This window comes from Idiotropiscis lumnitzeri, chromosome 10 (assembly GCF_059441095.1).
Source record: "Idiotropiscis lumnitzeri isolate Australia: NSW breed Sydney's pygmy pipehorse chromosome 10, RoL_Ilum_1.0, whole genome shotgun sequence".
NCBI lineage: Eukaryota > Metazoa > Chordata > Actinopteri > Syngnathiformes > Syngnathidae > Idiotropiscis > Idiotropiscis lumnitzeri.
The window spans coordinates 8,027,655-8,055,598 of NC_142400.1; the positions used below are offsets into that span (position 1 = coordinate 8,027,655).

A 27,944-nucleotide genomic window follows, 5' to 3' on the forward strand; every position below is an offset into this window, starting at 1 on the left:
AAGATTAAACCTACACACACGCACACATTGAGTTTCTAGAATATATTGCTAACGGGGGTCAGGAGGAGCATCTTTTTTTTTTTTTTATACATTAATTGCAAAATAAAACGTGTTTAGATTTTGGATGAGCATCAGTGGATTGAAACTTTGGACAGGATGCACCATGCCATCAAAAAAGGGTTTATAGGTATTATCTTAAGCTGGAAATCAATTAATAGAAAAGTAATGTGGATTATTAAGAGTTCTTCCTCAGGCATCAAGTGGCCGCATGGGAAAAAAAAAAAAAAAAAAAAACCTCAAACTTGCTTACCGGTTGAAGCGTGTGCGTGCTCTGACGCCGGAGTCACCAACACTGTACAGTAAGGACATTTCTCGCCCGGAACATTTGGGCTACTTTTGAAAGGACTTGAATCCCATTTGTGCATTTGTATACTGTAGATTGCATATTGCATCATCTAAATTAAAAAAAAATAAAGAAATAAAACCTCAGTTGACGACAAATCTTTTCCATGTAAAAGTGGAATGACCAAATAAGGACGCAGGTAAAAGAAACGTGGTGGTAGTGACCTCGCAGAAGTACATCCTGACGAAAATAACTCGTGTGCAGCCTGGAGGTCATGACATCTTTCTTGTCTACTGTATATATAAAAGCATAGGACCGATCAAAGAGGTGCACGAAACTCTGGTTTGCTAACGGTAACCACGGCGACCACGCATGGATGGATGTTTTTTTTTTTTTACATAGCTGGTTTAAACCACTAGAGGCACCTTTAGTCTGCTCAAAGAAATGCAAAGTAAAGCTCGCTTCTGCGTGGTTTTCTTTCAGCTTCACTGTTGGTCATGAAGAGACATCTCTGAAACACGAAAGGAAGCCACTGGCAGGTCACATGACTTTCAGTTATGGACTTGCATGCGACTCTACATGAATAAGCTAACATAACCAGCAATAAATAGCAGCTTTGTGTTGCTCCGTCATTCTCTCTCTTTATATTGCCATTTTCAAAGCCCCTTCCGCCTCTAGGCTTGTCAGCATCTCATCCAACTCCTCTTCCGTCTGTCCTTAGCCATCAGTCTGTCGGTAGCCTGTAGCTGCGTTTCCACCAGATGACGCATGGGCGGCCAGTGGCTCAGGTCTGATTGTCCTTTTCTTGCCTCCCTCCCTTTTCGAGCAGACTGGTGCCCGAGTATCAGAAGCGCCTCACGCTACGCCTCCGCCTGGTTGTATTCCATCGCTCCTCCGTTCCGACTGCCGCCAAACGCGGCGGGCAAGCTGGGCGTCTCCTCCCCGGCCTCAAAGCTCTTCTCCTCCAGCGGTTTGCCGATCCACGCGCCGTAGCCGTGGTCGCCGAGCGCTTGGAAGAAGCGGTGCTTGGCCAGCTGGAAGGAGTTGGCCGCCAGCTTGGCCTGAGCGTACGAGTGCATGGCAAGGAGGTCGGTGCGGTCGCAGCGCTGGCACAGTGTGCGGAACAGACAGAACAGGTTGGATTTGGACACGCGGGAAACGGCCAGCTTGTTCCTGTAGGAAATCAAATTAGGAGAATAGTTGAGGGATGATTTGATTGAAAAATAGTTGAAGTTTGTTTTTACTGTTACAGGGGTATTCCATAAACAGATCCATTTTTATAAATGTCTGACTTTTAGTTTTGCTGCAATTCAAAATTTGAATTGCCAGTGTATGGCCTGCAAAATCCGTGGATCAAAAATGATTTCACAAAAAAAACAAAAACAATTCTGGTATCTATGAGTAAGCGAGAACCAGCTGACCATAGCAATAAACCTGTGAATCACAATTGAATCAATTCGTGAGTATCTGAATCGGAATCTAGTTGAATCGTGGAATCCAACCGACTGTAATAGTTGTTGCAATAATTAAAATGTTTTTTAGCCATAATTGGTTAATTGAGATACACTTGATTTGTAGCCATTTATGCATGATTTACTTCTTTGATTGTAAATTGTACAACACAAATCTAAGTAAAATAAAACATTTCTTTACACTGGGCAATTTTTATATTAAATATTTGGTTTATACTTTCTCATTAAAATGGACTACACATTACATGTGGCTGTGAATTGTTTAAAACTTAACAACTTTAAGGGTGTTCGAACTTTAGAGCTTCCGCTGTTTTGGAGTACTATTAACAATAAATGTATACATACCCATCTAGTTTGCCTTTGGTCCCATCCAGAACCTCCACACTCGTGTGGTCCGGAAGGCTCCAGTTCACGCTGGACTCCTTGGTTTTGCCCGTGTGACGTGTGGAGTCGTACACGCTAACTCGGCCCACCTGTGGAGCAGCCAGATGAAGCAGGGTGGGTTGCAGGTAGGAGAGGAAAGAAGCGATGCAACAGGTTGTTGCAATGACGTGGTTAGAATCCGAATACTAATGCGGTCGAGTAATAGACACATCCGGGATAATTAGTGCAGCTGTCGTCAGATTTCACCTCACAGTAAGCGTGAACTGCCCGTTTGTTGTCGGCAGATCAATACACTTGTTTCATTGATAAAGAAAGCGGGCAGAGAGCTTCAATTAGTGAAAGGAACCCAAAGTAATTTATGACCCTCCTCTCACCTCAGGGTGATTTAGCTGGAAGGGAGAGGGGAGACTTTGGCCGAATGCGTCGCCATCTCTGGCCAGCCTACAGCATACGGCCCGAGTCAGGTGACCGTGGCTGTACAGATAGCCTGAACGGAAGAAAGAAGAAAAGTTAGAAAATGTAAGAAGCTGGTGCATTTATTCTAAATAATCTGTTAGCCGTTTTTTTCCAGCAATGCTCCGTGCCATTGGATTGATCTCAGATCTTATATTGGACGGCATTAGATTCAGATCAGACTCGAGTGTACCAAATGGTGTGGCCAGCAAGTATGTGTATGACATAAGACGTATGGAAAGCAAGGGGTCCAATAACACTGATCACTGGTTGGACAGTTTTAGGTTATTTTGATGTCACCAAATCCAAAATTGACATTGGTCTGTCCGAACTGGCTCTAGTTTTTGAGATAATTAACATTTTTGAAGAAAAAGTGCTAAGAAAACGTAATTTATGATATCCCAACTCAAATGAATGTCTTTTCAAGAATGTCCATATGGTACAGATGACATTCAGGGATTTAACAGCCCAAAATTACCCTGAAAATATTAAATATCCTTGGCACTCTTTTCTTCAACCAGTATCTGTGCATAATTATAGTTAGAAGCACTCAAAGCTGAGAGCATGCAACAAAATGGTTTACCAAGCGTGATTGACTTCAGGTAGATGGGATTCAGAAAGTGAGTGAGCAGCGCCCCCTGTAGGCCCAGCACGTTCCAGCGCAGGATCTTATCACTGCAGCTCATGGTGCGCAGCCTCTCTCCATGCTGAATGCCATCCCAGGTGGGCACAATAGCGCTGGACTCGACCGGGATGGTTCCCTCTCCTTTTTACGACCACGACACACACAAACCGACCAGGTCACACGGGTCCAAAGTGTGCCCGAATCTTTACGTGTTTCGAGGGTCTCACCGTTCTCCACTTTGGTGCGCAGCTTGCCCTGCTTGGCGTTCTCAAACAGAGGCTGGTGACAGCCCACCTCTTCCCCCGTTTCGCTGCACGACTTGTCGAACAGAGCGCCATCCCCACATGGCGCCGTGCTTCAAATGAGGGAGAAAAAAAAGACCGGTGAGTTATGACGTCATTGGTGCACAGGCAGAAGGGGGAACAAGAGAGACACCATCCCACCTAATGTAGAGGTGAAAGGTGATGTCCGATTTGATCTGCAGTTTGTTGTCCTCCGCCGCCTCAAATATACTGTTGTCACCGCCTTCAAAGTGCTTCAGCAACTCACTGTACAGAAATCTAAGAGCGGGAGAAAAATTTGTAAATAATGCCGCAGAAGAGAGGTATTCCGAAAATGAAATGACACATTTATTTTAAAAAATGTTTGTACCTAACAAATCCCCTTCTGGAGATGATTTCAGCATGGCCATCATTCACAGTGTCCCCTTTGAGGCTCAGCTCCTCCCCTTTCACGCAACGATTGCCTGGAATTCAAAAAGGAAAACAAAGAATCAATGTCAGATGACTGGCAAAAAGCTACGGATCGATCGGGATTTTCTGCAAAACACCGCACACACCCGTTCCCAGGCTGACAACCGTTCCCAGGCCTTCGCCCCGCCTCATGACGATGGTGGCCAGAATCTTGCGTCCCAGCAGGCTGTGCTGGATGCGTGTCGTCAGGGCATTGAAACGCTGGTGGCTTAACATGGCGATCTGGTCGTGCAACGTGCTGCCACTCACGGGAAGCTAGAAAGGGGAGTTGCAGGAGGATAAGGACATTCTAAAAATCAATAGTTTCACTCTTAAACAATTTTCAATAATATTATATACCATTTAAATCACACGGAGACAAACAAGCATTCAGACTGACTTTCACTTCATGGAGTTTCTCCAATAAACGAAACATGCATGATTTGCCGATGTGGTCGTAAAGTGGATTACCAGCAGAAAACCCACATAAGCACAGGAGAACATAAAAACTCCACACTGTTGCCTGAGAGGAGATTAAAAAATGGGAGGTCCAATGTGCTGCCACATTTATTTTCTATTTTTCATTTTCATACACAATGATGTTGAATTTTAATTATACACCCCCCAATTATATATTTAAAAATATACATTGAGTGAACAATCTTTTTTTAATTTCAAGTTTCAAGCTGCCAGGATGGCCGAGTGGTCTAAGGCGCCGCGTTCAGGACCCAGTCTCCCCAGGAGGCCTGGGTTCGAATCTCGAATTTCCCCATTGTGGGACTAATAAAGGGAATAATATTATTATTATTATTAACTTTTTCCCAAACTCCTAATTATTTTAAGGTTGGTTCTTAAAAAAAAAATAAAAATAAATAAACAGTATTTTCTGTTGTATAACCTGAGCAACTGGATCAGCCATTAATGACTGAGGCCTGCATGGGGGAAAAAAATTAAATACCTCAGCAGGGATCAGCTCCCCAGTGCGGGCTGCCCGCTCCGCCTCTCCAATCAGAACGCGAAGAGCCGCGTCGGCTGCCTCCTGCTTGCCCTGCTTCTTGTTAGAGGCACAAACTGGCGGGAACCAGCGTCCACCCAGCTTGGCTTGATAGGTGAACCTGAAAGCCACAAAAGAAAATCAGGACTGGCATTCTTTTCGCTCCCCAAAAAAGGAAATAATAAAATTGCCATGACCATTGCACGCATGGGAAGCTCAGACATACTTGGGCTCGTGCGCTGACCCGGACTGCCCCACCAGGCGGATCTCGGCAGCAAATCCTCTGGCCCTGGCGTACTCGAGAAGCCCCGAAACGGCGTTGTTGTTCAGGTGGTTGATGAGATCCCCGACCCCTGCCTCGTGGGCAGCCCGCAACTCATCGGCTGTCAGAGGTGGCAGGGAGGGGCAAGTCCCACAGCTATCGCTATCGCTGGAAGAACCGAGAGGCAACTGGGGCTGTAGGGAGACGGCAAGGAGACGAGAAAACTTTACAGAACAAACAAGGAAAACAATAAAACCTCTTGGCGTTTCCTCATCTTGTCGGTCCTCACCTTGTTGAGCTGCAGCCGACCGTCGGCCATCAATTCTTTGACGGCCTCCTCTGCTGCCAGCTGGCGTGCTGCCTTTTTGCTTGGAGCTGAGGCTTCCGCAAACAGATTCTCTCCAACCTTTACTCGGTACATGAACCTGAGGGCAAGACACCGAGTTTAGTATTGAAACTCCAAACATATGGTCCTGGGCGCCGATTTGAAATGGAGGCTTCTAACTTCTAACATTAAACAACAAATATATGGTTACAATATGAGAAGCTGGTGATGCAGTCAAACACAAGCTTTCTGTGTATCCTAGTCAGTCAGCTGACTGTGCGAAGAGCCAACCAAAAGTAGAAAAGACTGAATTGGCACGGACCAGGCAGCATTGTGTGACAAAATGCTCCTGAAAGAGCCACGTGGGACGAGATAAAGAAGCTTCTGACAAACATGTGAGATGGGGAAACACCACACTCAAAAGGGAAGACCCAGAGGGGTCTAGTGAGCAGACTTGAAGTTAGATGAACTATATTTCCTTCTGGTTGTCTATGCACAAATGTTGAGTATCGCTAAACGACTAAATAAATTTTGACTTAAGAGCGCCTTACTGTCCTTTGTTGGCACTTGGTTGATTCAAATAAATGAACAACAGTTTGGTTCATTTCAATGTTCTCATTTGAATACGGTGAATGATATATTGAAAAAGAAATATCATTGCAACACCTAATATATAAATAAATAAAAGGATATATGAATACACACAAAAAAAAAAAACAGGCCATGGTAGTGAAGTAGAAAGTACCTTGGATCATGCGGTGGGCCAACTTGACCAGTGATGATAAATTCGATGGGGTTCCCGCTGCGCTGGCTGTATTCCATCAGAACAGACACGGGATTCTTCCCCCCTGGCAGTGAGCGCGACAGTGGCTGGCGAGGTCCCTCGGGCATCCCCATCACTTCCACAGTACCTTCCCCAAAAACACCCCCTGAGCCCTCAATGGTGCCCTGGAAACAACAGACATTCATTATTTCATTGTCATTCTTGAAACCTAAAATCTGACCCATTGCGAAGCTGTGGAGTTCCAACTTACAGAGTTGGAGAGCGTGTCCATTGATTGGTTGATACCGGCAGTACTTCCTTCATTCCCGCTACTCGCACCTCCCTGCATCTCTCCGAAGAGAATCAGCAAAGTGGCGGCGGCGGCGTCTTTCTTCGCGACCTTCTTAGCGGAGGCTTCGACAATTGGAAACATTCTCCCATTCAGCATTACCTGCATGCGGAATCTGGCAGGCAGAGCGGAATTAAAGCACAAATGAGGCGTGATAAGCTAAACTAATTCATTAAAAGCCATTTGTTTTCCTCTAAGCGTTTCGTGAATATACATTAAAATTTTACAGTATGAGCTCGGGGGGACTAACCTAGGGTCATGGGAGGGTCCCGACTGGTCGAGGAGTATGAACTCACAACTCTGTCCCAGGTATTGGGCGTATTCCATGAGGCCGCTCACGGGGTTCTTCAGACGAACCTCCTGCAACTTTGCCCAAAGGTTCTGAGCCGGCGGGGCAGCCAGAGACACAGCAACAGTTCCAACCGGGTTGGCGTTATCGGCGGCCGTTCTCTCCGAGTCCGTCTGTTTGCGAATGGCGTTAAGGTACTCTGGGATATCATCGGAGGCCCACTGCCCTTCCACAGTCATTTCCTCCTGACTTGTGTTTAAGGGTGGCGGTTGCGCCGTTGTAGGAGAGAGCTGACAGGAAAATAAAATGGGTTATTCAAATACGGGAGTGTTGCGCTTCATATTTGTGAGAGCTTGATTTACATAATCCCCGAGCAGAAGGCTACATTTTTATCCGATCAAAAGGTGAAATATGAACCCGGAACCTACCACTTCAGTCTTTGGCATCCAAACTTCGTCAAATGGCAGCGGCTCAAGTTCTGACATTGGTTCAGGCAGCGAGAGAGGCTTGTCTTCATTTTCGGCTTTCGCCACCTGCTCGCGTTGAGTGGCTTTCAGGGCCCTCGTCATCCTCTCTTTGCGATGGGCTGAGAGCTCCCAGGTGGGCGGCGTGACGTCACGGTTCTTCACGACGTCACCGAGCTTCTCCAGGGCGTAAAGGGTGGAATTGACCTGCTTGGAAGACTTCAAGCCCATGTTTTTGGCAAGCACGAGAGCAGTTACCGGCGCTAAATCCAGGAGGTGCTGCAAGACTCGCTCCTTTTGATCTGCCATTGTGAAAATTTGATGTCGACTTTGTCCAGATGAGTGAGATTCTTCTGAAAGTGAAGACTCCGAAGAAGAGCAGTTAGACTGCGTTTCTGAGTCAGAGTCTTCTTCTATTCCCGTTTTTACCTCGAACCTAACTTCACTTTGTTGGGGATTCCGTGAAAGAGACTTTTGAGGTTCCTCGCCTCTCACAGGTTTTATGTATAAAGCCCACTTTGGAGGGGAAAGTCCTTGCTTGAAGACTTTCTGAGAACGCTCCAATGAGTAGAGTGCCTGGTTGACTATTTTTTTGGGAAGATGTAGTTTTTTGCTCAAGAATTTTGCCGAGACACTTTTGCTCGGCTTTAAAGCCCCGTGCACCTGTTCCTGGATCTTTGGAGTGAGAGTGATGACGCTCGGTCTATTTTGGTAGAGGGACAAGCTCTGAAAACTGTCGACGAGAGTGTCGGCATGTACGCTCCATTCACTGCTGGAGCCACGGTATCGACTTTGCACCTGGTTTTGATTCAGTTGTCCTTGGTTGTAATAACCTCTACCCCAGGGGGGCTTTGGATATCTACTGTAACCAGACTGCTGCTGGTATGTGAAATTACTTAACCGGCCAGGTTGTTGAGGACTGGCTTTGAACTTTGGCGCCTCGGTGCTCTGCCCTCTCAGAAACTGGACTTGCAGGTACTGAACAGAATTGAGGTCAGGGTGGGGATTATAACTCTGACCATGTGAGGGCGTCTTAAGGGTGGGAGGGTTCTTTGTAGGGCTTGGTATGGGAGGGGCAGAGGGGATAAGGGGGGAAAGAGGCTGCGGGGATGCTCCAGGACTGTTGTAGTAATTTGGAAATGGCTGCTGGAGCTGTGGGCCGCTTCGTGGGAAGGAAGATGGGCCAGATCTTTCGGTACGCTCCCTTGCTTGGTGATATGGTGGTGGGTGTCGGTAGTACTGTTCGTTGTAAGACCCACCTCTACCTCTGCTCATAGCGCAGGGGTCAAGAAAGAAAGGGGCCAAAGAGGCTGGATATGCAGTCTAAACGCAATGTACACCAACCAAAAGTAAACCCCTTGAAGGTCAGAGGAGGATAGCGTAAGTACACCTGCAAGACAAATAAAAACAAGCACAGGACAACATTAGAAAAGACAGAAGCAGTAAGGGGATGTGGAAATACAAGAAGAAGCTATTTCCCATTAAGATCCTGCTGGTGACCCTTCAACCTGCCATGATCAAATGTCTCCTCTAATGTGATGCGCCGCATAAAATATACAATATCAATACCACAGAGGCTATTCTTTTACCAACAGAAATTCCTACCCCCGTGATCTAAAAACTTTATCAGTGCCATCGGGAAAACGACAATGGAAATCAACACCACAGCTGCCGGGCTGCAGTTGAACGCATCTAGAGAATTATAACCTTGTCTGTCAACAGACATTGCAAGGTGACATACCGTCTCAGTCACACTGAAACGGAATCCCAGGGTAAAAGGACGGCGATGAATAATTTAAATATTCTTGTAACAATTCCGCTTCAGTTTGAGCCTTACAATGTTTTTGATGGATGAGAATATCACAGAGCAACGTGAGACTGTCGCAGGCAAGAGTCACCCGACAATAAAAAAAGGCTCAGAAACGGCGTTAGGAAATTCACTTTCACCTGTAACACACCACAAGCACATGTAACTGATTATATTGACCTTACATTTATAAGTTACCAAAGCCACATAATAAGGCACCCACAGCTCTTCACGCTAATTTTACATTTGATGTGGAGCAGTTGGGGGTCCAGTATCTTGCTCAAGGACACTTCAACTTGGTCACAAGGACCGGGGATGCAACCCATAACCTCTGGGTTGGGAGACGAACACCCTACCTCAGAGCCATGCTTTTTTTTTGTTGCCATTGAACATATTGATGTTGGTCACGTGTCTATTCTGATACTTAATTATCGCCCAGCCTTAGAAGTGAGCCTAATTTTTGACTAACAGCAACAAAACACCAAATACTGAGTCAGGTTTCTTTCAGTCAGCAGATCTAAGCTGTCACATGGATGCGAACAGGCCTGGACGCTGTCACGCTAATGGACACCACCACAACGTTGGCGCATCACCGTAATCGCCGCAGACACGGACAGAAGCCTGGGGACGAACGGGCATGGTGCTGACAACAGTCAAAGTTTAAGGGTTGAGGATTTTTAAAATCCCTTTTGTCCTAAACACCGCTATTTCCATGTTTGTTTTGTACACTAACCAACATTTGACTTTCTCTGGTCAGTATGAGTGAATGTGTTGGCAAACTTGGTTTGACTAACCTGGTTCAGTTTTGGTTAAGTAATCAAATTAAACCAAAATTGGCCACTGTAAATCACATGTGGCAAGCAGTTTGGCAAAGAGAACAACTCCTGAAAAAAAACGCCATGTACTTCCTTCAAGCTGTCTATTGACTCCCACAGTCACTGTCAAACTAAACAGAAAAAGATTTGAACAAAATGCATTGAGCAAATTCGCCATATGAAAGCCTGTTAGTTTAATGCTAACACACAATGTAAGACACTATGAATGCACTAATGAAACAAACACCAATGTTGCGGTGTTCAAATCCAGTAAGTCCTTATCTCGCTGAGAGGCAAAGGATTGCGATTGTTAACAAAACGAAGAGAATGTAGATTTTCATTCAAGGTCACAAAGCCATTCGAATACTATTTTAATGGTCCCACATAGTTTTCCTTTTTATGAACATGTTCAAAAGTAGATGGTGACCATTAAAACTATTTGTCAATGCCTTTGCAACCATAATCAAACCTTGATGAAAAATCAACATTCGCTATCTTCACTCAAACTGGCAAGCCTCCACCGCTCAGTAAGATATGGGCTTAAAAAAAATATTTGAGCGCAAATGCAGACAGACGACAATGCTCACAGGCATAAATTGTTTATCCTCTGCAAAAAACACTGCAGTTTACAGCGACAAAGGTCTCAGTCTTCCAAATCAAATACACATGTAGTATGTCCGCAAGTATTATACTAAATGTTGAGAAACAATGAAGCCAAGAATAGTCTGTTAAGTGAGTACTCCTTGAGAGATTATAATAGCGTGCAACAAATTTACAAGTTTTTGTTCCACTGCAACCGAAACTAGTAACGAAAAAATGTCTAACAATTTCTGGCTGATGCTTTTTTTCCAAGTGACTGACGGTGATATCAGAAATTAGGTTTCCATTTCAATAGAACCTCACCTTGTTGTTGGAAGGGGTTGCAATTAAGTTTATAAACAATGGCTTGAAATGGGTGGCGGTAAAAGTGGAAAATAAAACAAATGCCCATATATGTGCTAAAAGTTAAAAAAAAATAAAGTTGTGTCTGCTTCTTTCCCGTGAGGAGCTTGTTCTCGGATTATTCCAAAGAGTAAAAACAACACGACTGGTGCGCTAAATAAGGTAAATTAAAAACACATCGTCTTATCCTACAACGAATTTGACCAGCAAAAGCCCGAGTAATGATGCAAAAGGACGAAAGAGAAAAACCGCCACAAGACAAATGTAGTTTCGATTTCACTTCTTGAGAGATGGAAAGCTTTCGTTTGAGTCATGTGACCGGAAGGCTCATTGACGCCGTGTTGAGTAACAACAACAAAACAATCTAAAACTGACTTTTGGAGAAGCAGAAATTATGATGCGGTGTTATGGCAATGGTGAAGGTCACCACGGAGAAAAAAAATACTAGTGAGCAAAAACGTGTTGTCAATCACAAAACGAGTGACCGCATGTTAGATTCAGCCCTTAAGAACGCAAACCTCAGCTAAAGAACCAAAAAGCATTACACAAAACAGCCTGCTTCATTTTAATCCTAAATTTGCTAACAGCTCATAAAAAACACAAATTTGCATCAATCTTATACAATGTGCACGGATGCATATTCTACGTGAGCGCGCATGTAAACTTTTGCTCTTAGTGCACGTGTTGTTAAAAGAACAGCATTAAGTCAATAAGCCACGTGCGCGCGATGCACATTTTGAGACATAAACAAATATTGACAGACACGCGCGCCCAAAATAATTCAAAAGGGCTAACAAAACATTTTTTTGTTTTTGGCGATGATATAGTTGATTAGGTAGCGAGACAAAAGGTGCATCCACCTTCATGATCTAATCAAACAAAACACGGCTTTACATTACATTTGTCGTGCAGGGAACAATGTTTCGGATTTTTGTTTCAAGCGTCACGCTAAAAAAACAATTAGAAGAGCGAAGCTGCGATCGCGCCTCTTCAAGCTAACGGAGGCTAGCCCGTTTAGCAGCCTAGCTCCATTCTAGTGGCGGTCATATATAGTACACCACCACTGCACCATTCCTCACCTACCGCCTGACGCACAGACCGTTCATTGAGCACACAGCACAGAGTTTCGTCAACAAACTATCAAAATATTTGACAAAATAGCGAGGAATACCACCCCTTACCTCGATCCCCTGTTTTGTCTCCACTGGCTCGGGAAAAGCGCATTACGGAGATGGAAACAATCTCCAGCGCGATAGTGAATTGTGACGCAATCATTTTGCGACAAGAATGTACAGCGGTGTGTCGCATGATGATTACGTCACACATCAAGGTTATTATTTCGGCCGAAAAAAATGGAGAGAAGTCAAGAGAATTACAATATATAAATGAGATGCATGAATAAATAAGAAGTCCTAGCAAAAAAAAAAGCTCGAATTAGGCACAAAAGAGAAGCAAAGCCTGTTTGAAATTGCATTAATTACTAAAGGTCCTATATCGGTTCAATTTTAAATCATTGTATTTCTAATAGGATAAAACGTTTTAAAGTCAGTTTTAATGAAATGTGAATTTACAGGTGGCCAAATGTAAACTGGGTTAAAAGTAACTTAGGTTGTATATGATCTGCTTAAATAAGTTTCAATATCATTGTAACAAAAACGTGAAAAACCCCCACAAAAAACAAAATAGACAACGGGACGTCATGTTGTCCTTAAGAAAAGAGGAATACAGCAGTGTATTATTGGTGGCTACTATTTAGCGTGTCACTTATTTTGTCACTTGCAATAATATCCAGTAGGTGTCAGCATTACTCTAGTATGAAGTGCTCAGGTTAAAGCTACCGGATGGTTTCAAGTACTGCACCGAAGCGCCTGTGATTTTGTGACCTATTGTGGTTTTGTTTCTCCATACAACAATATACGTTGAGTCCCTTAGAAATATTGATGTGGGGTGAGGTGGCTGATGGGTCTATTGAACACATGTGGCAAATGATGAACTTCCTATAAGTAAACCACCTGCCAAGATAAAGGACTGTTGCATGTGTTTAAGGCACATTACTAGTAACAGAGAGCATCCTCCTTCATCTCACTCCACCTCTCACCTACCCTCTCTTTCTCTCTCCCCTCCTCCTCCCCATCTCTCGCTTCTACCCTCGCTCCACTGCTGTTCATTTCACACTCAACCTCTCCTCACATCTGGATCTATCCATCATCTTCCACTACTCTTTCTCCGTGCACACACGAGGGGAATGCACGCAGCATGTTGCAGGCTGCGGCACTTTGGCTTTTGACACTTGCCACCCAGCTGCCCGGTGAGTGACTTTGAGAGTCCTCGGCTCTAACAAGTGTGGTTTTGTTTGTGTTTGCATGTGTGTGACCTTGCATGCTTGCACGACTGAAGAAGCTGCTTTGTAATGACAAGCGTCATGCGTGAGATGTATTCCTCTCGTTATTGCTTAGCAGTGCATGGGGGTATTGATAGAACCATGCTGCAATAAAGAGACGGCAATTATGGGTCATTAAATGGCAACTTAAAACAGCTTGACCCTATGGACTCAATATTATCTGTATCATAAATGACACCTCATTTATATCCGAATAATGAAAAGTGTATTGCCCTGGTAAATGCTTTATGAAAGTATTATTTGAAAAAAAATATGCCAGTACATCACATATGGTGGCTATAAAAAAGTACTCACCAATATTCAGATGCATTTTTTTGTGATAATTTCTAAACATTTTCCATCATTCATGCATGACTTGTGCAACTCAAAAACCCCCAAAAGTTTTAAGAGCGGAAGTTAAAAAAAAAAACATTTGACATGACTTGTTAATTTTTAACAAAGCCACATTCCCATTTACAAAGTTCAAGAGGGTGTGCACGCTTGTGCAAACTCATCACCTCAATTGTTTATTTTTTTTTACTTTCCAAATTGAGGTGTACTGGTTATAGGGCACATTAATGGTGTTAACAAAACAGTTTTGACATTATTTATCTTGGTATGAATTTTTTTCACCAAAACATGGCATTTGAACAGGGGTGTGTAGACTTTTTATACCCACTGCATTTTGTGTTACGTTATTTTTATATGAATTATATCTCAAACATTACTCGCACTAGTTTGACTCGTCCATCGTTTTTGTGTTCACACTTTCCTGCACTGTAACTGTAGCTATAATTTGGGATATCTGAGAGTTAGATCATGGTCGTTATTCATCCCTCCACCCTCAAGGCAATTTCAGGTAACCAGAGGCTAAAATAAACATAACTAGTTCAATTTGCAGTTTTATAGAAGCAATGCCTTTATTGGCAATAAACATGCAGATGAACGGGGGTGAGGCCACCGTCAAAAGTGGAGGGGATTCTATTTTGGTCATTTTTGCAGTGAATTTAAAGTTTTATGGCTACAATAAAATGTAGGGAATTTATATTTTAATGGTTTATGTGGCATCGATTACTTCTTCTGGATAGATGCGAGTTTGCCCACTCTCAAACAGTTAGTCATTGAGTCTTACGCCTTTGCATGTTAATATTTCAATTGATAAAGAAATTCTGTCCTGCTTCCGACTCAGTGGGAGCACTGCTTGGAAGGTGCTTTTCTTCTCCAAGAACTTGGTGAAGAAGAACTTGTGCAGCCAACACATACAGTAGGCCAATCCTTTCGTCCAAATGCAAAGTGTGCTGCGGCGCTTAAGTGATCGTTGTGTCCTCATCGATGTAATTGCCCTCTTGAGAAATCACTGAATCAAAACCCCTTCATCAGGAGTTATGATCTGCAAAGTGAAAGCTCACATTGCAGTCAATGCTACGTGTCCTGGTTATCTCCACATTTCACCGCCTCACTTTCTGCGCCTGAAACGAAGCGGACATCTTTACAACGGCAGGAAGCGATTGCGTGCCCGCCAGTGATCAATCAAGGGTTGTAATTGATTAGAAGTAGCGCGGTTCTATTACTCTTTTGCTTTCTTCTGACACAGCGTTCTCTTCTTCATGGCTCTCATCTCCTCTTTTCCTCACATAATCAATACGTTCTAAATTCTCCATCTCCACGTGTACCCCTCTCAACCTACGTAGAGACAACGCAGGGTCCCCATCAACGCTTTTTGCTCAGAGAGCTGCTGAGAGATTATAACCCCATGGAGAGGCCCGTGGCTAATGACTCCCACAGCCTCACTGTCCACTTCTCCATCACGCTAATGCAAGTCATGGATGTGGTAGGTAAATTGACACAGCCAGCGCAACACACAAAAAAAATTGTCTCTGCCGCCAAGTTGTACCAATTGAGTGTATACAGCATACATGTTTTGTGTTTTAGAATCGTGCTTTATTAAAAAGCAGAGGGTGGAGAGCCTCCGTCACCAACTAAAATATTAATCAATAATTATAAAATTAAATATCCACACTGAAATTATCGCACTGAATATGTTTTCATAATACTACTACTAATAACAATAATAATACATCTTTGTCTGGCCTAATATTCATATTTTTCCAAAATAAACATTACAACATAATTAAATGAAATAAATAACTTTTTAAAATGTAAACGTATGCAGATACCAAAAATAATTAGGCACCTACAATAAAATAAGTGAGCAATTATTATTATTATTTTTAAAGATTCTAATAATAAAGTCTGCCTGATGGAAGAACTACATGCAGTATTTTGAATAATATCTCGGTAATCTGAGGTGATTCAGGCCCTACGACTGTTTTTTTATTTTTTTTGTCAATTTGCAGCTCGCTATGGCGTTACCTCTGTGGGACTTCTCTCGCAGGGACATTCCTGCCTTTCGACTTCGAATGTTTCCTTTGATGGCATTTGCTCGCTAAGAAGTGTTGCCTGATGGCAACAAAATATAGAATTACGATATTACAGGCTATTCTCTTACTTTGAGTTTGAGTCCTAATAGCCTTGTTTACACTTGCTACTCTAATTAAAGTGATCAATAACCAACAACTGCACAATGGCACCCAGTAGGCTCTGCCAAGGTTGAACAATTTAATAAAAAAAAAAGTGTCTGAAAAGTGTTTGGGAATTATTCACTTCACAGATTAAATTGCTTTTTTTTTTTTTTTTTTTTTTTTTTAACGTTTGAATGTTTCAAGGATGAAAAGAACCAGATTCTCACCACGAATATCTGGCTGCAGATGGTGAGTTATTAATTAATAATGTGTTATTATAGCTGTGTATAAATAGACAAGCCCCCATAGCAACACAGATGGCAAGAACAGGGAGAACACAAATGCAGAATTGAATAATTTAATACAGATACCCACACATGACTGCTGTATAATGTATTCTTGTTATCCTGAGCAGAGTACTAGATTAATAATCAATAAAATTTATCTTTGCACCCCCCAGCAGTGGTATGATCACTACTTGCAGTGGAATCAGTCAGAGTACCCGGGAGTTAAAAACCTTCGCTTCACTGCAGATCAAGTATGGACACCTGACATATTGCTTTATAATAGGTTTGTCATGCACACTCACACACATATTGCGTTTCTTGAGGGATGAATATTGACAATGCTATTTTTTTTTACATCTGTGACTGGATGACGATTCATGGCACTGGTGATGCCTCAAAGTTGAGGATTTATTTAATAATAATAATAATAATAATAATAATAATAATAATAAGGTAGGCATCTTCCCTGTGTATGTACAGTTACTGAACGTGCTTCTTTCCTGATTTTGGGGAGAGCAACAAAGGGTGATCCCAGTTTAAGCGCACAACCAAGCATATGGCCACAAGACCTTCTTAAAAAAGGTTTTGACTGTAGAAGCAAAAAAAAAAACACTTCCCTGCCCATCTATAGGTGGTAAATGGGACTAATTTTCCCTTTCCGAACTCCATAATGGCTGCATTGTGTGCAAAATATCTCCCATTTCAAAAGTGATCAAGTTGCTTTTTTTCACTCGTTTGACCTCTATTGACAGGGCATTAATTATATAATCAATATATATATATAATCATTAATTATACTACTTGAACTTGTTTGTCTCGCGATGTTTTTTTGAAAACACCTTTGAGAATCTTGAGCGAAAGTGTCTTTCATCTGAATTGACAAATCACTTAACCTTGGTAAATGTGGTCGAAATGCACGTTGCATCGTGCTGGTCACAGTTTTGAAAAGAGTGGTTCCTTGTGATACAAGTGAGCCGTCTTACGAGGTTTTTGTAAGCTACAGGCCGTCATTGTGACAGTTTGATTGCTTTGACTTGAAAATCCAACATGCGGTCACTCGTTTTGTGATGGACATGTTTTTGCTGTCACTTGTGGGTTTATTTCTTTTTCTGTGGCGCACATTATGCAGCACGGGCTTCGTACATGGTCTGTTTTTGTATTCATTTTACTAGCATGTTCGTTTAATATTGGCGTAATGTGACAGAGAGAATCTGGTGACGTTTACAAAAAAATATTTTTCAGCCTTAAATAATAAATAAACCAGAAGTACTGCACTTTTTATTTTCTTTCACCATCATTTGGTCCAGTCCAAAGTGGCCCGCAGACCGGTACCTGGTTGTTAGGCGGTTACGGACCGCCGATCTACTGCATGTGGCACATTATAACGTTTTACGTGGATATTTGAATTGAAACGCAGAAGCAATTCATGTAGACAGAAAATAGAACAACACTGCTACCCACGGGACTGTGGATAGAGATTTAAGTCTCTAAGGCGATCATTACAAACACACACACTCATCACTGTCATTCTACTGCAGCGCTCACGACAAATTTGACAGCACTTTTAAAACCAACGTGCTGGTAAACTCCAGCGGCTTCTGTGAATATCTGCCTCCAGGTAAGCTGACATTTTATTTATTTTTATAATTATTTTAATACTGAGGCTATTTTTCCCTCTGCAAAAATATTCTCTTTTTTAAGGAACACCGACTCTCCTCTCTTCTCCCTCAGGAATTTTCATCAGTACCTGTAATGTGGACGTGCGTTGGTTTCCCTTTGATATTCAGCGATGCGAATTGAAGTTTGGCTCCTGGACGTTTGACGGCTGGCTGCTGGACATCCAGATGAAGGAGGCAGATGTGTCGGGCTACATGCCCAATGGAGAGTGGGACCTACTGGGTGAGAGTGACTGTTTACATCCTGAAATTGTTGTCCTGCATCAAGGATGGAGGCATGTTTAGCGGCAGAAATGGGAGTTCAAAAATGAACCTTTCATGCCTCATTATGCATTGATGTTGTTGTGATATACAAAACTGTGGAAAAGTCTTGGATCACTTCTTCCTATTGTATTTTATATAATAAAACAAGTTACATTTTGCTTGACTTACCTTGATATTAATATAATGGATGCTGTTGGGAAATACAATTGTAATAAAATGTTTTGAAAAATTATTTTGGTAAAATATTAAATATTGCCATTTAAATTAAATAGGTGCCAGGCAATGGCAAAAACCTATAAACATTGACTACAGATTAAAACATTACTACAATGTGGCTCAGTAGTTAAATAGAATGAATAACTTGAACATAGTTTGAGCGCCTCTACAATAATCCCACCGGGCAGCCTCCACTTTTTCACGATACCATATATAGCATGTATATCTACCAAGACAGTTCCTCCCCAAATGGGATTTGGGGTTTTTTTCATAGAGAAGTTCCCTATCATTTTTCCTCTAATTTATATTCTAAAATTTGTTATTAGCTCAACTGCAGCTCATAATTTAACAACCTACAGAGGAGATCCTCGGTTTTGCTTCAGTTCCTACGGCGGGACGTAACCTGAATTTCAGCATTAATCAGAACGCACCATCGTCTATAACTAACTTCGTCTCAAGAGAAAAAAATGTCTAACCTTTGACAAGAGACAGGACAAGCAATCTGAGAGATACAATTTAATAAAAACTAAATGACACAACAGTTCAATTGCATAAACAGTATCCGTGACTAACCGTATTCAAAGAGTTAACTGAATACGGTTGTGATCCGCATCCCAGCCTCAATTGAAGAGTTCTGGCACAATTCGACCTGTCCTTTCATCTTTAGTCCTTGCAATATTCTACTAACAGTAACAAGTAAAAGATTGTATTTTCTCAGTTAAACTATTTAATGGAAGCCAGAAAGATCGAGACATGCCGTGGAGCCATTTTCTCACCAATGCAGAAGATCGAATCGGTCCAAAATGGTATTCATTCTTATACTGTCTAGGAGCCCCCCACACCGATGTCGCCTCTGGCAAGAGCACGTTACAAAGTGTGACCGGGGGGGCTTAACTGGATTCAACAACATGTGTGTGCAACTGAGTGCCAGAATAAAGAAATCCAAGCAAGAGAGATGTCACAGCGATTGGACCTAGCTCATTCCCCCGATCTAATTATCTCTGCCAAAGAGGCCTAATCTAACAGGTCATATAGCCTTATGAGGACCATCATAAACTGAGATGGACTTGCACAGTTTTTTTTCCTCATTGTCTTGACCTAATCAGTGCATCTTTGACCCCCGATATCTCCCTCAGAGGTGCCCGGCAATCGTCATGAGGTTTTCTACGAGTGTTGCGCAGAGCCTTACCCTGACGTGACCTTTGTGGTCACCCTACGCCGGCGGACCCTCTACTATGCTCTCAACCTTCTCATTCCTTGCGTGCTCCTCTCGTCCATGACTCTGCTGGTCTTCCTGCTGCCGGCCAACTCTGGCGAGAAGATCAGCTTGGGTGAGGAGACACGAATAGGAGAAATCGTGTGCGGGTCAGAAGTTGAAAGACGCGTGACTGTCTGCATATTCAACACTCTTGTGGTTTTCCGAGAGTCTTGTTCTGTCAACATGACGGGGAAAATTTTCTGTCACGCTTCGGAGACACTGTAGGGAGAATTGCGATGAGACTGAGAGGAGGAGAAAGAACAGACAAGAGGGAAGATGAGAGATAAAAAAAAAAAAAAAGGAAGGAGTGTTGTCAGAAAGTCAGCAGAATTTAAATTCAAGCACAGAATACCAAGTACAGTAGAGTTGTGCTAAGTTCAACCGCAAGAAATTAGTATTTGGATGATTCGCAAAATTTTGCCTACAGACATAACATAACACAAAAATAAAATTAAAAAAAATTAAAAAACTACCTGTTGATCACTGGCGAGATGCATAGAAAAGCTAAAGCAGTCGCCAGCTAGCATGAAAAGCTAACGTAGCATTCATCTTCAGTGGGTACCATTTTTTGTAAAACAGCAGAAACAGATGGAGGGGGTCAAACGCAAACCAGTTGTAAACGATCGGAATCAAAAGTCCTTAATTCATTAACCAGCCCAGGTAAAATGAATGCACTTTTTGGCATCTAAACCCGTCAATGGCAGTGAAAGAGTTAAACATGGCGTTACCAATTGAGAGTTCTATCAAGCAAATGGCATTAGAACAAAAACAGGAATTGGAAACCAACCCAAAAAAATTCAAATAACAGCACTAATTGTAAAATGAGTGACCTTTTATCTACTTTATTCAGTGCAGACACTTTAAAAAGTCTCACATTAACCTGTTTTCTGGGTTTGGTCATGTGACATATGCAAGCTGAGCCCTGATTCGTCATTACCTGAGCCCGGAGCAACTGTGATGTTATTGTTAAACAGCAAGTGGCAAAATGGCCGCTGCTTAATTCATATTGTGAATCAGAATAATGTTTTTTTTTTTTTAACTTAAACTTGACTTCCCCTTTAAAAAAAAAGTCAGCTCGCGTCACACTAACTTTTGCAAAAAGCCCAAATAAAACGCTCAACACACGTAGAGTTCATCCTTTGACACTTGCTGAAATGAGGTCTAGCGAGGTGTGCTGTCAGTTCATCCGACAAGATAAAGGTTTCAACTCCAACTTGAAGGCACCCCGGTACACTGACTCTTGGAGTAAAGATGATTATTTTTATCCGATTCTTGCAGGCATTACCGTTCTACTTTCTCTGACAGTCTTCATGTTGATGGTTGCTGAGATCATGCCCGCGACTTCAGATTCTATACCGCTCATTGGTCAGTTTCTTCATTTCTCTGCACTGTTTGACAGTTGTCGAAATGGATTTTTAGGCAAGTTGACCATGTCTATCTTAGGTCAGTATTTCGCCAGCACCATGGTGATTGTTGGGATGTCCGTGGTGGCTACAGTGATTGTCCTTCAATTCCACCACCACAATCCCAACAATGGACAAATTCCACATTGGGTGAGTTGGATCCTTCGTGTTGTTACCTCTGCTAAGAAGGTGGGAGCTGTAGTTTGTGTTCCATTTTCGAGCTTAGACAAAAACCTCATGGCTGGGTGACACGCGCAGTTAACTTGGAACTGACTCTCGTCCGTTGCCATCAAGGATAGAATCTCATTGTGGTTTAAACCCAAGTTGTCGTTTCCTCTTCTCCTGTTGTCATTGTTTCACAGGTCAACCTGATTCTGCTGCAATGGGTCCCTTGGTTTCTCCGAATGAAACGTCCAGGTGAGGGAGCCGAACCCGATCACCACCACAGCCGCACTCAAAGCAAGACTTTGTCTTCACCTGCCACCACCACCACCACCCATCTGACCTCCATCCTCCCCGAGAGCTTTGCCTCCCTGAGAGCCAGCCTGGCTCAGCTCCACCACTCACCGCCACACCGGTGCATCTCCCAAGCCATCATTCTCCCACATGCCATCCATGGAGAGCCCAGCCCCAATTTGCATCCTCAACCGAATGGTCATCTGCCCTACATGGGGCTCCAGGCCTTTTCGTCCACAGCAGAACTGGAAGCTCAGAGTCAAAGTCAAATGAGAGGCTCCGATGCACCAGCAGGTGAAGATGGAGAAGTATTAGATGGAGGAGGAGATATGCTGAGTCATCCACACTTTTCATCTGGCAAATCGCAGGAGACGCCATTGTCGCCAAAACCTGAGTCAACAACCATGTCTCCTGGGGCATGTAGATTAGATTCTGGAATGGGCTCAGTGAGGGATGCCCCCTCAAACTCCCACAGTGGCGTCAATGGCAGCCGGGCAGTGGACAACCAGCTCCAGGCTCTCCTCACAGAAGTGCAGTTTTTGGTAGAACGGGTTCGCGAGCAGGACCGGCAGCTCAGTCTAGCAGAGCAGTGGCAGTTCGCCGCGGCCGTCATCGACCGCCTGTGTCTAGTCGGATTCAGCGTTTTCAACATCATCTGCACCATCGCCATTCTCATGGCCGCACCTAACTTTGGAGAAGCTCTGGCCAAAGACTTCCTCTGAAAGGCAACCGGACAGACTGGAGGAAGGCATCTTTGCAAGCACAATGTTCTTCATGTTTTGGATTTTTAGACACATTGTGCTGTTTCATCAAGTAACAAAGGAAACATGAGAACTGCATGCAAAGTGAAATAGATGTGTCCTGTGACGCGTCACGTTGCAGATTGTATGCATGTACATAACATCCAAGATCAAGGTTTTTTTTGTTTTTTTTCCATTGGCAATTAAAACAAACTGGTCACATATTCTGTGGAACGGAATGTTTCTTCATAGAAATTATGTCTTGCCGTAGCGGATTTTATACTAGAGATGTACTATACCACCATTTTTCAGACCAATACCAGACAAATACTCAACTACTGAGTACTACGCCATACCGATACCAAGCAACCGATACCCTCGTCTTGCCCCCCTTGTCTGGGCTTTTCTGCTTAGGTTGCTGCTCGCACGACCTGACCCGAATAAACAGAAGAAATGGATAGATGCATGGAGGGAATGCTTTATACAATCAGAAAACCCGGCAGTATTAAGATATTTTTTTGTTAAGTAAACACTATAACTTAAACAGTAACAATGACATGCCTCAGGAAAAACACCCAATCGTTCACTCCCATTTGATAGAACTTTTAAAAGGATTGAGAAGAGTGCTGCGAAGGGATAACTAGCCAGAGAGTGATGGTAGTGGAGGGAGTGATTAGTGGAGCGCAGCGATAAGGGGCGGTGGTACGGCAGAAATGAGACGGAGGGGATGATTGAAGACAGGAGGAGGAGGAGAGCTATGCAGAGGATGCAAGAAAGTAAAGAATATGCCTGAGAGCGAGAAGGGAAAGGAAAACATGCTGAGGAAGCAAACAGGCTTTTACAGTTTTAAATGATTGTCAATTAAAGCGGGAGACAGCTCAAGGGGAGTGCCCTGACCTTGCCAAGCAAACAAACCACCACACAACATTAAAAAGTATTGTTCCATTAATACCTTCAATTCATTTTTGGCATTTCTATTCTTTTAAAGGCAGAAATGGTCACAATAGAGCTCCTGCAGGTGTACCATCCAATGTGGCCACTGAGCATATTTCGACTCCAGGGCAATGCATCGTTGGATCAACTGACTGCGTCTGCGAGCTGCAGTTGAAACGCAGTGCAGATAATAAATTTAGAAGACGTCAGACACATGCTCAATGACAGCAGCAGCACACACCAAACAAACTCACAGTCACGGAAACAGAACATGTAAGTGGTCTGCTATGGACTACTAGTGGAATTGAAGAGGGATATTTTTATATGTTCTTCAATTGGGGTAAATAATACACTTAACTGATACATCATTCCAGAATTGGAAGATAATTTGCCCACAGACCTTTTTTAAAACCAGGTATCTTTTTTATAACTTCCATGTTGTGCAAAAAACAGACAATTAACCATATTATTGAACGGGTCCAGTTCAAACAATTTTTCTCAAATCTCTCACTACTTCCTCAGAAGAATTCACCTGCCCTTCTTCATGATCATGAGCAAAGTTGAGATACTGTAGTTTTTTTTGGGGGGGGTGGGAAACTGTCGACCCCCCCCCCCCCCGCCTCTCCCCCGCCCGAGTTATTTAAAAGAAATGGAAAACTTAAAAAAATATATTGAAGAGACTTAAAACAAAACAGCCTATTATAATACATGATAATATGATGGGTTTATTTTCTGAATAGACTTATAATTACTATTTTTCCTTTGTGTGTGTGGGGATTTTTATGTTACCCTCTTAATTTAGTTATACTGCATAGTTTGGTGTATAATGTTTGTGTTTTGTTTGCTCATTTTTCAATTCAGTTTAATGGGATACTAGATGCTGGTATTGGTTAGTAAAGAATGGTGGGGGGAAAATGTTTTGCTTGACTTCCTGTTTTTAAGAATTATGCTTTAATTTTGAAGTTTGTGCAGGGAACTAGTTAACGCTATTATTATTTATATTGGCAGTAACAACTGTTTTCTACTTTACGGTTAGTTGCCATTTCTGATATAAATTTCGGAATTAAGAGTTTTCCGAAAATGTTCAGTTGGCGAATGACGCAAGTTGCTTCTCGCTGACGTCAGAGCGCTTGACGACGACGAAAGAGCTTAAATGTATATCAAAGAGATTAAAGAGACTTCGCACATTCAAGTCTGTATAAAAATAGAAAAAAAAACACTTCACCCTGCAAACGTGATCAATTCCATAACAAGCGGACACGCTCGGAGCTTTCACAAGACTTTAACAATGGGGAATCTATCTTCCATCAGGTATGTTACCTCTTCCCGAACCAGGGTTATTATACTTTTGGATTTTTCATTGTAGTTTAGTTTTTTTTTTCGTTTTGACTATTTCTAATTCAGTTAGTTGTTATTACTTTTCAGAATGTATTTGTTAGTTTTTATTATTTTTTTGGGGGTGGGATGCTTACTTTTAGTTTAGTTTTTATAATGAGTGTATTTATCAGGTGCGATTTTTTTTTTTTAATTTAACAAGTATTGCTAATTAAAAACAAAAAAGAGAACATTTGAAAATTCTATTAACTTACTAACAACAACGCTGAATAACCATTAACAAATAAAACATAGCTGTTCCGTTTTTCCCACGGAAATGGTTGACTACGGTGTATTATGGAAATGACTCAGGTCAAAATCTTCCACTTTTTCCTCTTTTTTATTTTACTCTTGTTATTTAGATGTACAATTGCAATATATTCAGTCTTGAGCAGTAAGAGGTAGTGGAAAGCGCAGGTAATAACCTAAACAACGTTAAAAGCACAGTTTGAAGTTACAAATAAACAGAAGCAAATAAATGGCATTCAAACCAGCGTGATTGCTCCCAATTATAAATAAATACATGTATGAAATGTGCAGGCCACAAATATATGCACGAATCATCACTAACGTTAACGTCCATCCTAATAACACACTATTAAGAATATAGTCGGCACTCAGTTACATTTAGTTTTCAATTGTACGAGCCATATGCAGTTCGCCATAAGCGAACTACATCTCCCACAATGCTCGCAACAACGATCGCATGCGTTTAAAGTACACAGCACTCCCACAAACCAACTAATGTCAACGGCAGCACAGCTTCGACCCGCACGTTATTTCGGCACTTCCGTAACATTGCAGACAATCGCTTGAAAGTTTGAGAAGGCAATTTATGAAACAATCGCTAAGTTTGAGACAGCAATTTACGATAACATCCACAACATAACGGGGAATAGAAAAGCCCCTTACCAGTGAGCTGTACCCCGAGTCAAGATGTTGCGGCGCGTGTCCAGAGCATCCGTGGTATTCGCTTTTCAAACAAGGTGCGGTCATGTGATCTTACGCACCTGATCAAAGGAAGCGCGATCACCTGAGCCTCCGCACCTGACCTGGCATTTAAAGTGATCGTTTCGCTGAGCCGTCCTAAAGATGTCAAACAAGCTAAAAAACACAACAATAACAGTTAGGGTGTCGAGGTGCCGTGCAGCTTTACAACTGTCGTAAAAATCTGAGCACTATGTTACACGTTTTATTTAATTTTTTTTTATTTTACATTTTAATGATCACAAAAAGCTTTCAAAGACGAAAACAAAGGATATTTTCTCCATGGTTATCGTTCATTTTAGTTATCGTTTTACCCCAAACATTCTTGTTTTTTGTTTTTTTCATGAATTATTTTTTTTAAAGTTTTTATTTGTTTTTATTTACGACAATAACATTGTCTGGAGCATTGTATTTATTGATGCTGGGTGATAAAATAATCTAAAATAAGAATGTCAGAAATTAGGGGTATTAGCGTTGTTTCTCTAAATTGTCGTTGTAACATGAAGTGATCTTTGCGTTCATATGCAGAGGCTGGGAAATGATTTTGTGGGAAATACAGGCTACAATATTCCACCCTTTTACTCAGTATTTTTCTGTTCTATAATCTGCTTTTCTTTCTCCAAAGACCTTACTTCAGCGCTGATGCTTATAAACTGCTTGAAGAACTCATCACGATGACTTCTTTATCAGAGAGTGAGCAACGAATGTACAATGCAGAGGTAAAAGGATTTTGCAATGGATGGGTCTTAATATTACGTCTTGGTGGAGCATATCAAAAACATGTTTTGTGCCTGTGTGTACAGAAAAAGTTCATGAGGCAGTTTGTGGTCATGGCCATGGAAAATCGAGTTCCACCATGTCTTTCGCTCAAAGACGTGAAGGTGTGGTTGCTGAAGAAAAGGAGCTTCCAAAGAGAGTGAGAGGAATATACATGAATATTTAAAAAAAATCTTAAATGTTGACTTTATGTGCAAATAACTATTATTTGTGTCAATTTGAAAGGTTCCAGGAGATGCAAATGGCATTGGATTCCAGGATGATTTCTGTCCTTCAAGTGGTAAGTACAGAATAATAGCAAAGTGTAAAAAGAATGTAAAAACAACAAAAGGCAAGCAGTTGTTGTTAATGTGTGTTTCAGCTCATTAAGAATATTGGGGCAATGTTCGCATAGATTTACTCAATAAGTGAAACTCAAATACTGTATGATATTTATATATTACAGAGCGAAATATTTCCTTTTTTTGATAATTTGGAGGAAGTCGCCATCTTAGGAAATTAGAATATCACACAAGAAACAAAATAATTTCTTAAACCAGCAAAAATAATTTCCAGAAGGCAAATTAATCCCTAATTTGAACACGTTTAATGATTTTATATAATCCATTATGAGTTCACTGTTTGCCTTAAACTACTGAAATAAATTGAAATTTTATTATTTTATTGAGATGCTCCTTACAGTTCTCTCTTACATGTATTCAGAAATCCATTTAAACAATCAAGAGTTTTATATATTAGTCATTTGTTGGGACCATATTAAAAAATAGTCAGCGCAACATTCTCAATTTGTCAAGATGCCTCTTTTTAATTTGTGATTATATTGTTGTGTCCAGGCTTGGACAATGGCAAGGATCCAGCACTTGAATAAAATGCAGAAAGAAGTCTACAGCGAACTAAACGAAGAGGAACGCCTTTCACAATTGCTCAGGAGGAAGGTAAGGAAAATATTCCCTGCACTTCTACAAACCATGTGCAACATTCCGGTCGCTGATCTATCTTTTTGTCTTACAAAGGTCACACTCGAAGGCCTCCACAGATACATTTCAGAACTGTGGCCCCAAGCTGCATGGGACACTGAGGCCTTCCTCTGCCATCTGTATGATGAACTGCTGAGGTCATTGGACAAGACCAAGATGTCGGCGGCACAAAGACAGTTATTTTACACACTGTTCCAACATGCTACTGTGCCCTTGGTGCACAAGATCGTAATATCAGCTCTGGACATCCTTCTGGAGGAGCTGGAGCCACCTGCAAATGAGAAATCCATCACGGCAACTTTGTCACAAAGATATGACGTCGCCAGCAAGGAGATTGGCAGGATGCTCGTCGACACGATGTCTTCCATCCATGTCCTGGTTCAGTACATGGCACAAGTTGATCTCGTCCGCATCTGCTCTGCCATTGCTCGGAGAATGATTCAAAATTTGTTCAAAAAGTTTGTTGAGTGCTCTGCAAACTTCTACCGGATGGACTGGGATGACTCTGCGGTTACTGCACGGGGCGGTGTCATGAGTGCCATTGTGCAGATGGTCTACACGACCAGTTAGTAAAAAAACTCTTGCTTCTCCACTGCTGTTTCCCACGAAAGCAGCAAGTGATGAATTAGGCATTACCTCATGTTTTATATTCTCTTACTTGTTTTGTACATTTGTT

General features: G+C 42.0%; 3 protein-coding genes across 15 annotated transcripts; 2 read left to right on the top strand and 1 right to left on the bottom strand.

Moving 5' to 3' along the window:
- Positions 1-25,688, bottom strand: adar (adenosine deaminase RNA specific). 7 transcript variants are annotated; one of them, XM_088306155.1, is made up of 19 exons: positions 25,440-25,688; positions 23,173-23,318; positions 19,553-19,796; positions 17,955-18,099; positions 7,419-8,844; positions 6,952-7,280; positions 6,624-6,816; positions 6,335-6,537; positions 5,554-5,689; positions 5,229-5,458; positions 4,967-5,123; positions 4,116-4,284; positions 3,929-4,022; positions 3,721-3,837; positions 3,505-3,632; positions 3,236-3,418; positions 2,574-2,686; positions 2,161-2,288; positions 1-1,516 (listed from the first exon to the last, which is right to left on the bottom strand). In XM_088306155.1, the coding sequence occupies exons 5-19, from the start codon at positions 8,727-8,729 to the stop codon at positions 1,204-1,206; spliced, it is 3,804 nt and encodes a 1,267-aa protein (XP_088162281.1). In that variant the 5' UTR covers positions 8,730-8,844; positions 17,955-18,099; positions 19,553-19,796; positions 23,173-23,318; positions 25,440-25,688; the 3' UTR covers positions 1-1,203. The 7 variants fall into 7 exon arrangements, with proteins under 7 accessions (XP_088162281.1, XP_088162280.1, XP_088162282.1 ...); XM_088306154.1 differs by having other exon boundaries at positions 19,553-19,863; XM_088306156.1 differs by lacking the exon at positions 23,173-23,318.
- On the top strand, positions 13,158-22,262 carry LOC148328934 (neuronal acetylcholine receptor subunit alpha-7-like). 5 transcript variants are annotated; one of them, XM_088306158.1, is made up of 10 exons: positions 13,158-13,326; positions 15,090-15,229; positions 16,125-16,169; positions 16,381-16,490; positions 17,746-17,825; positions 17,939-18,106; positions 19,500-19,694; positions 20,900-20,986; positions 21,065-21,174; positions 21,387-22,262. In XM_088306158.1, the coding sequence occupies exons 1-10, from the start codon at positions 13,275-13,277 to the stop codon at positions 22,200-22,202; spliced, it is 1,803 nt and encodes a 600-aa protein (XP_088162284.1). In that variant the 5' UTR covers positions 13,158-13,274; the 3' UTR covers positions 22,203-22,262. The 5 variants fall into 5 exon arrangements, with proteins under 5 accessions (XP_088162284.1, XP_088162285.1, XP_088162286.1 ...); XM_088306159.1 differs by having other exon boundaries at positions 16,384-16,490; XM_088306160.1 differs by lacking the exon at positions 20,900-20,986.
- On the top strand, positions 24,333-27,893 carry LOC148328935 (uncharacterized). 3 transcript variants are annotated; one of them, XM_088306166.1, is made up of 6 exons: positions 24,333-24,464; positions 26,140-26,233; positions 26,318-26,430; positions 26,517-26,571; positions 27,125-27,226; positions 27,305-27,893. In XM_088306166.1, the coding sequence occupies exons 1-6, from the start codon at positions 24,442-24,444 to the stop codon at positions 27,836-27,838; spliced, it is 921 nt and encodes a 306-aa protein (XP_088162292.1). In that variant the 5' UTR covers positions 24,333-24,441; the 3' UTR covers positions 27,839-27,893. The 3 variants fall into 3 exon arrangements, with proteins under 3 accessions (XP_088162292.1, XP_088162290.1, XP_088162291.1); XM_088306164.1 differs by lacking the exon at positions 24,333-24,464 and adding an exon at positions 25,286-25,513; XM_088306165.1 differs by lacking the exon at positions 24,333-24,464 and adding an exon at positions 25,526-25,666.
- The last annotated feature ends 51 nt before the right edge of the window (positions 27,894-27,944 follow it).

Bases quoted from the DNA above. Each gene is read 5' to 3' on its own strand.
- LOC148328935 (XM_088306164.1), top strand. From the start codon at position 25,464: ATGTTGCGGCGCGTGTCCAGAGCATCCGTGGTATTCGCTTTTCAAACA. The intron at 25,514-26,139 runs GTGCGGTCATGT...CTTTCTCCAAAG, and splicing joins GTATTCGCTTTTCAAACAAG to ACCTTACTTCAGCGCTGATG. The intron at 27,227-27,304 runs GTAAGGAAAATA...TGTCTTACAAAG, and splicing joins CACAATTGCTCAGGAGGAAG to GTCACACTCGAAGGCCTCCA.
- adar (XM_088306156.1), bottom strand. From the start codon at position 8,729: ATGAGCAGAGGTAGAGGTGGGTCTTACAACGAACAGTACTACCGACAC. The intron at 6,538-6,623 runs GTAAGTTGGAAC...TGTTGTTTCCAG, and splicing joins TGGACACGCTCTCCAACTCT to GGCACCATTGAGGGCTCAGG. The intron at 5,690-6,334 runs GTACTTTCTACT...TCTTGCCCTCAG, and splicing joins GGCCCACCGCATGATCCAAG to GTTCATGTACCGAGTAAAGG.
- LOC148328934 (XM_088306158.1), top strand. From the start codon at position 13,275: ATGTTGCAGGCTGCGGCACTTTGGCTTTTGACACTTGCCACCCAGCTG. The intron at 16,170-16,380 runs GTGAGTTATTAA...TGCACCCCCCAG, and splicing joins CGAATATCTGGCTGCAGATG to CAGTGGTATGATCACTACTT. The intron at 18,107-19,499 runs GTGAGAGTGACT...TATCTCCCTCAG, and splicing joins TGGAGAGTGGGACCTACTGG to AGGTGCCCGGCAATCGTCAT.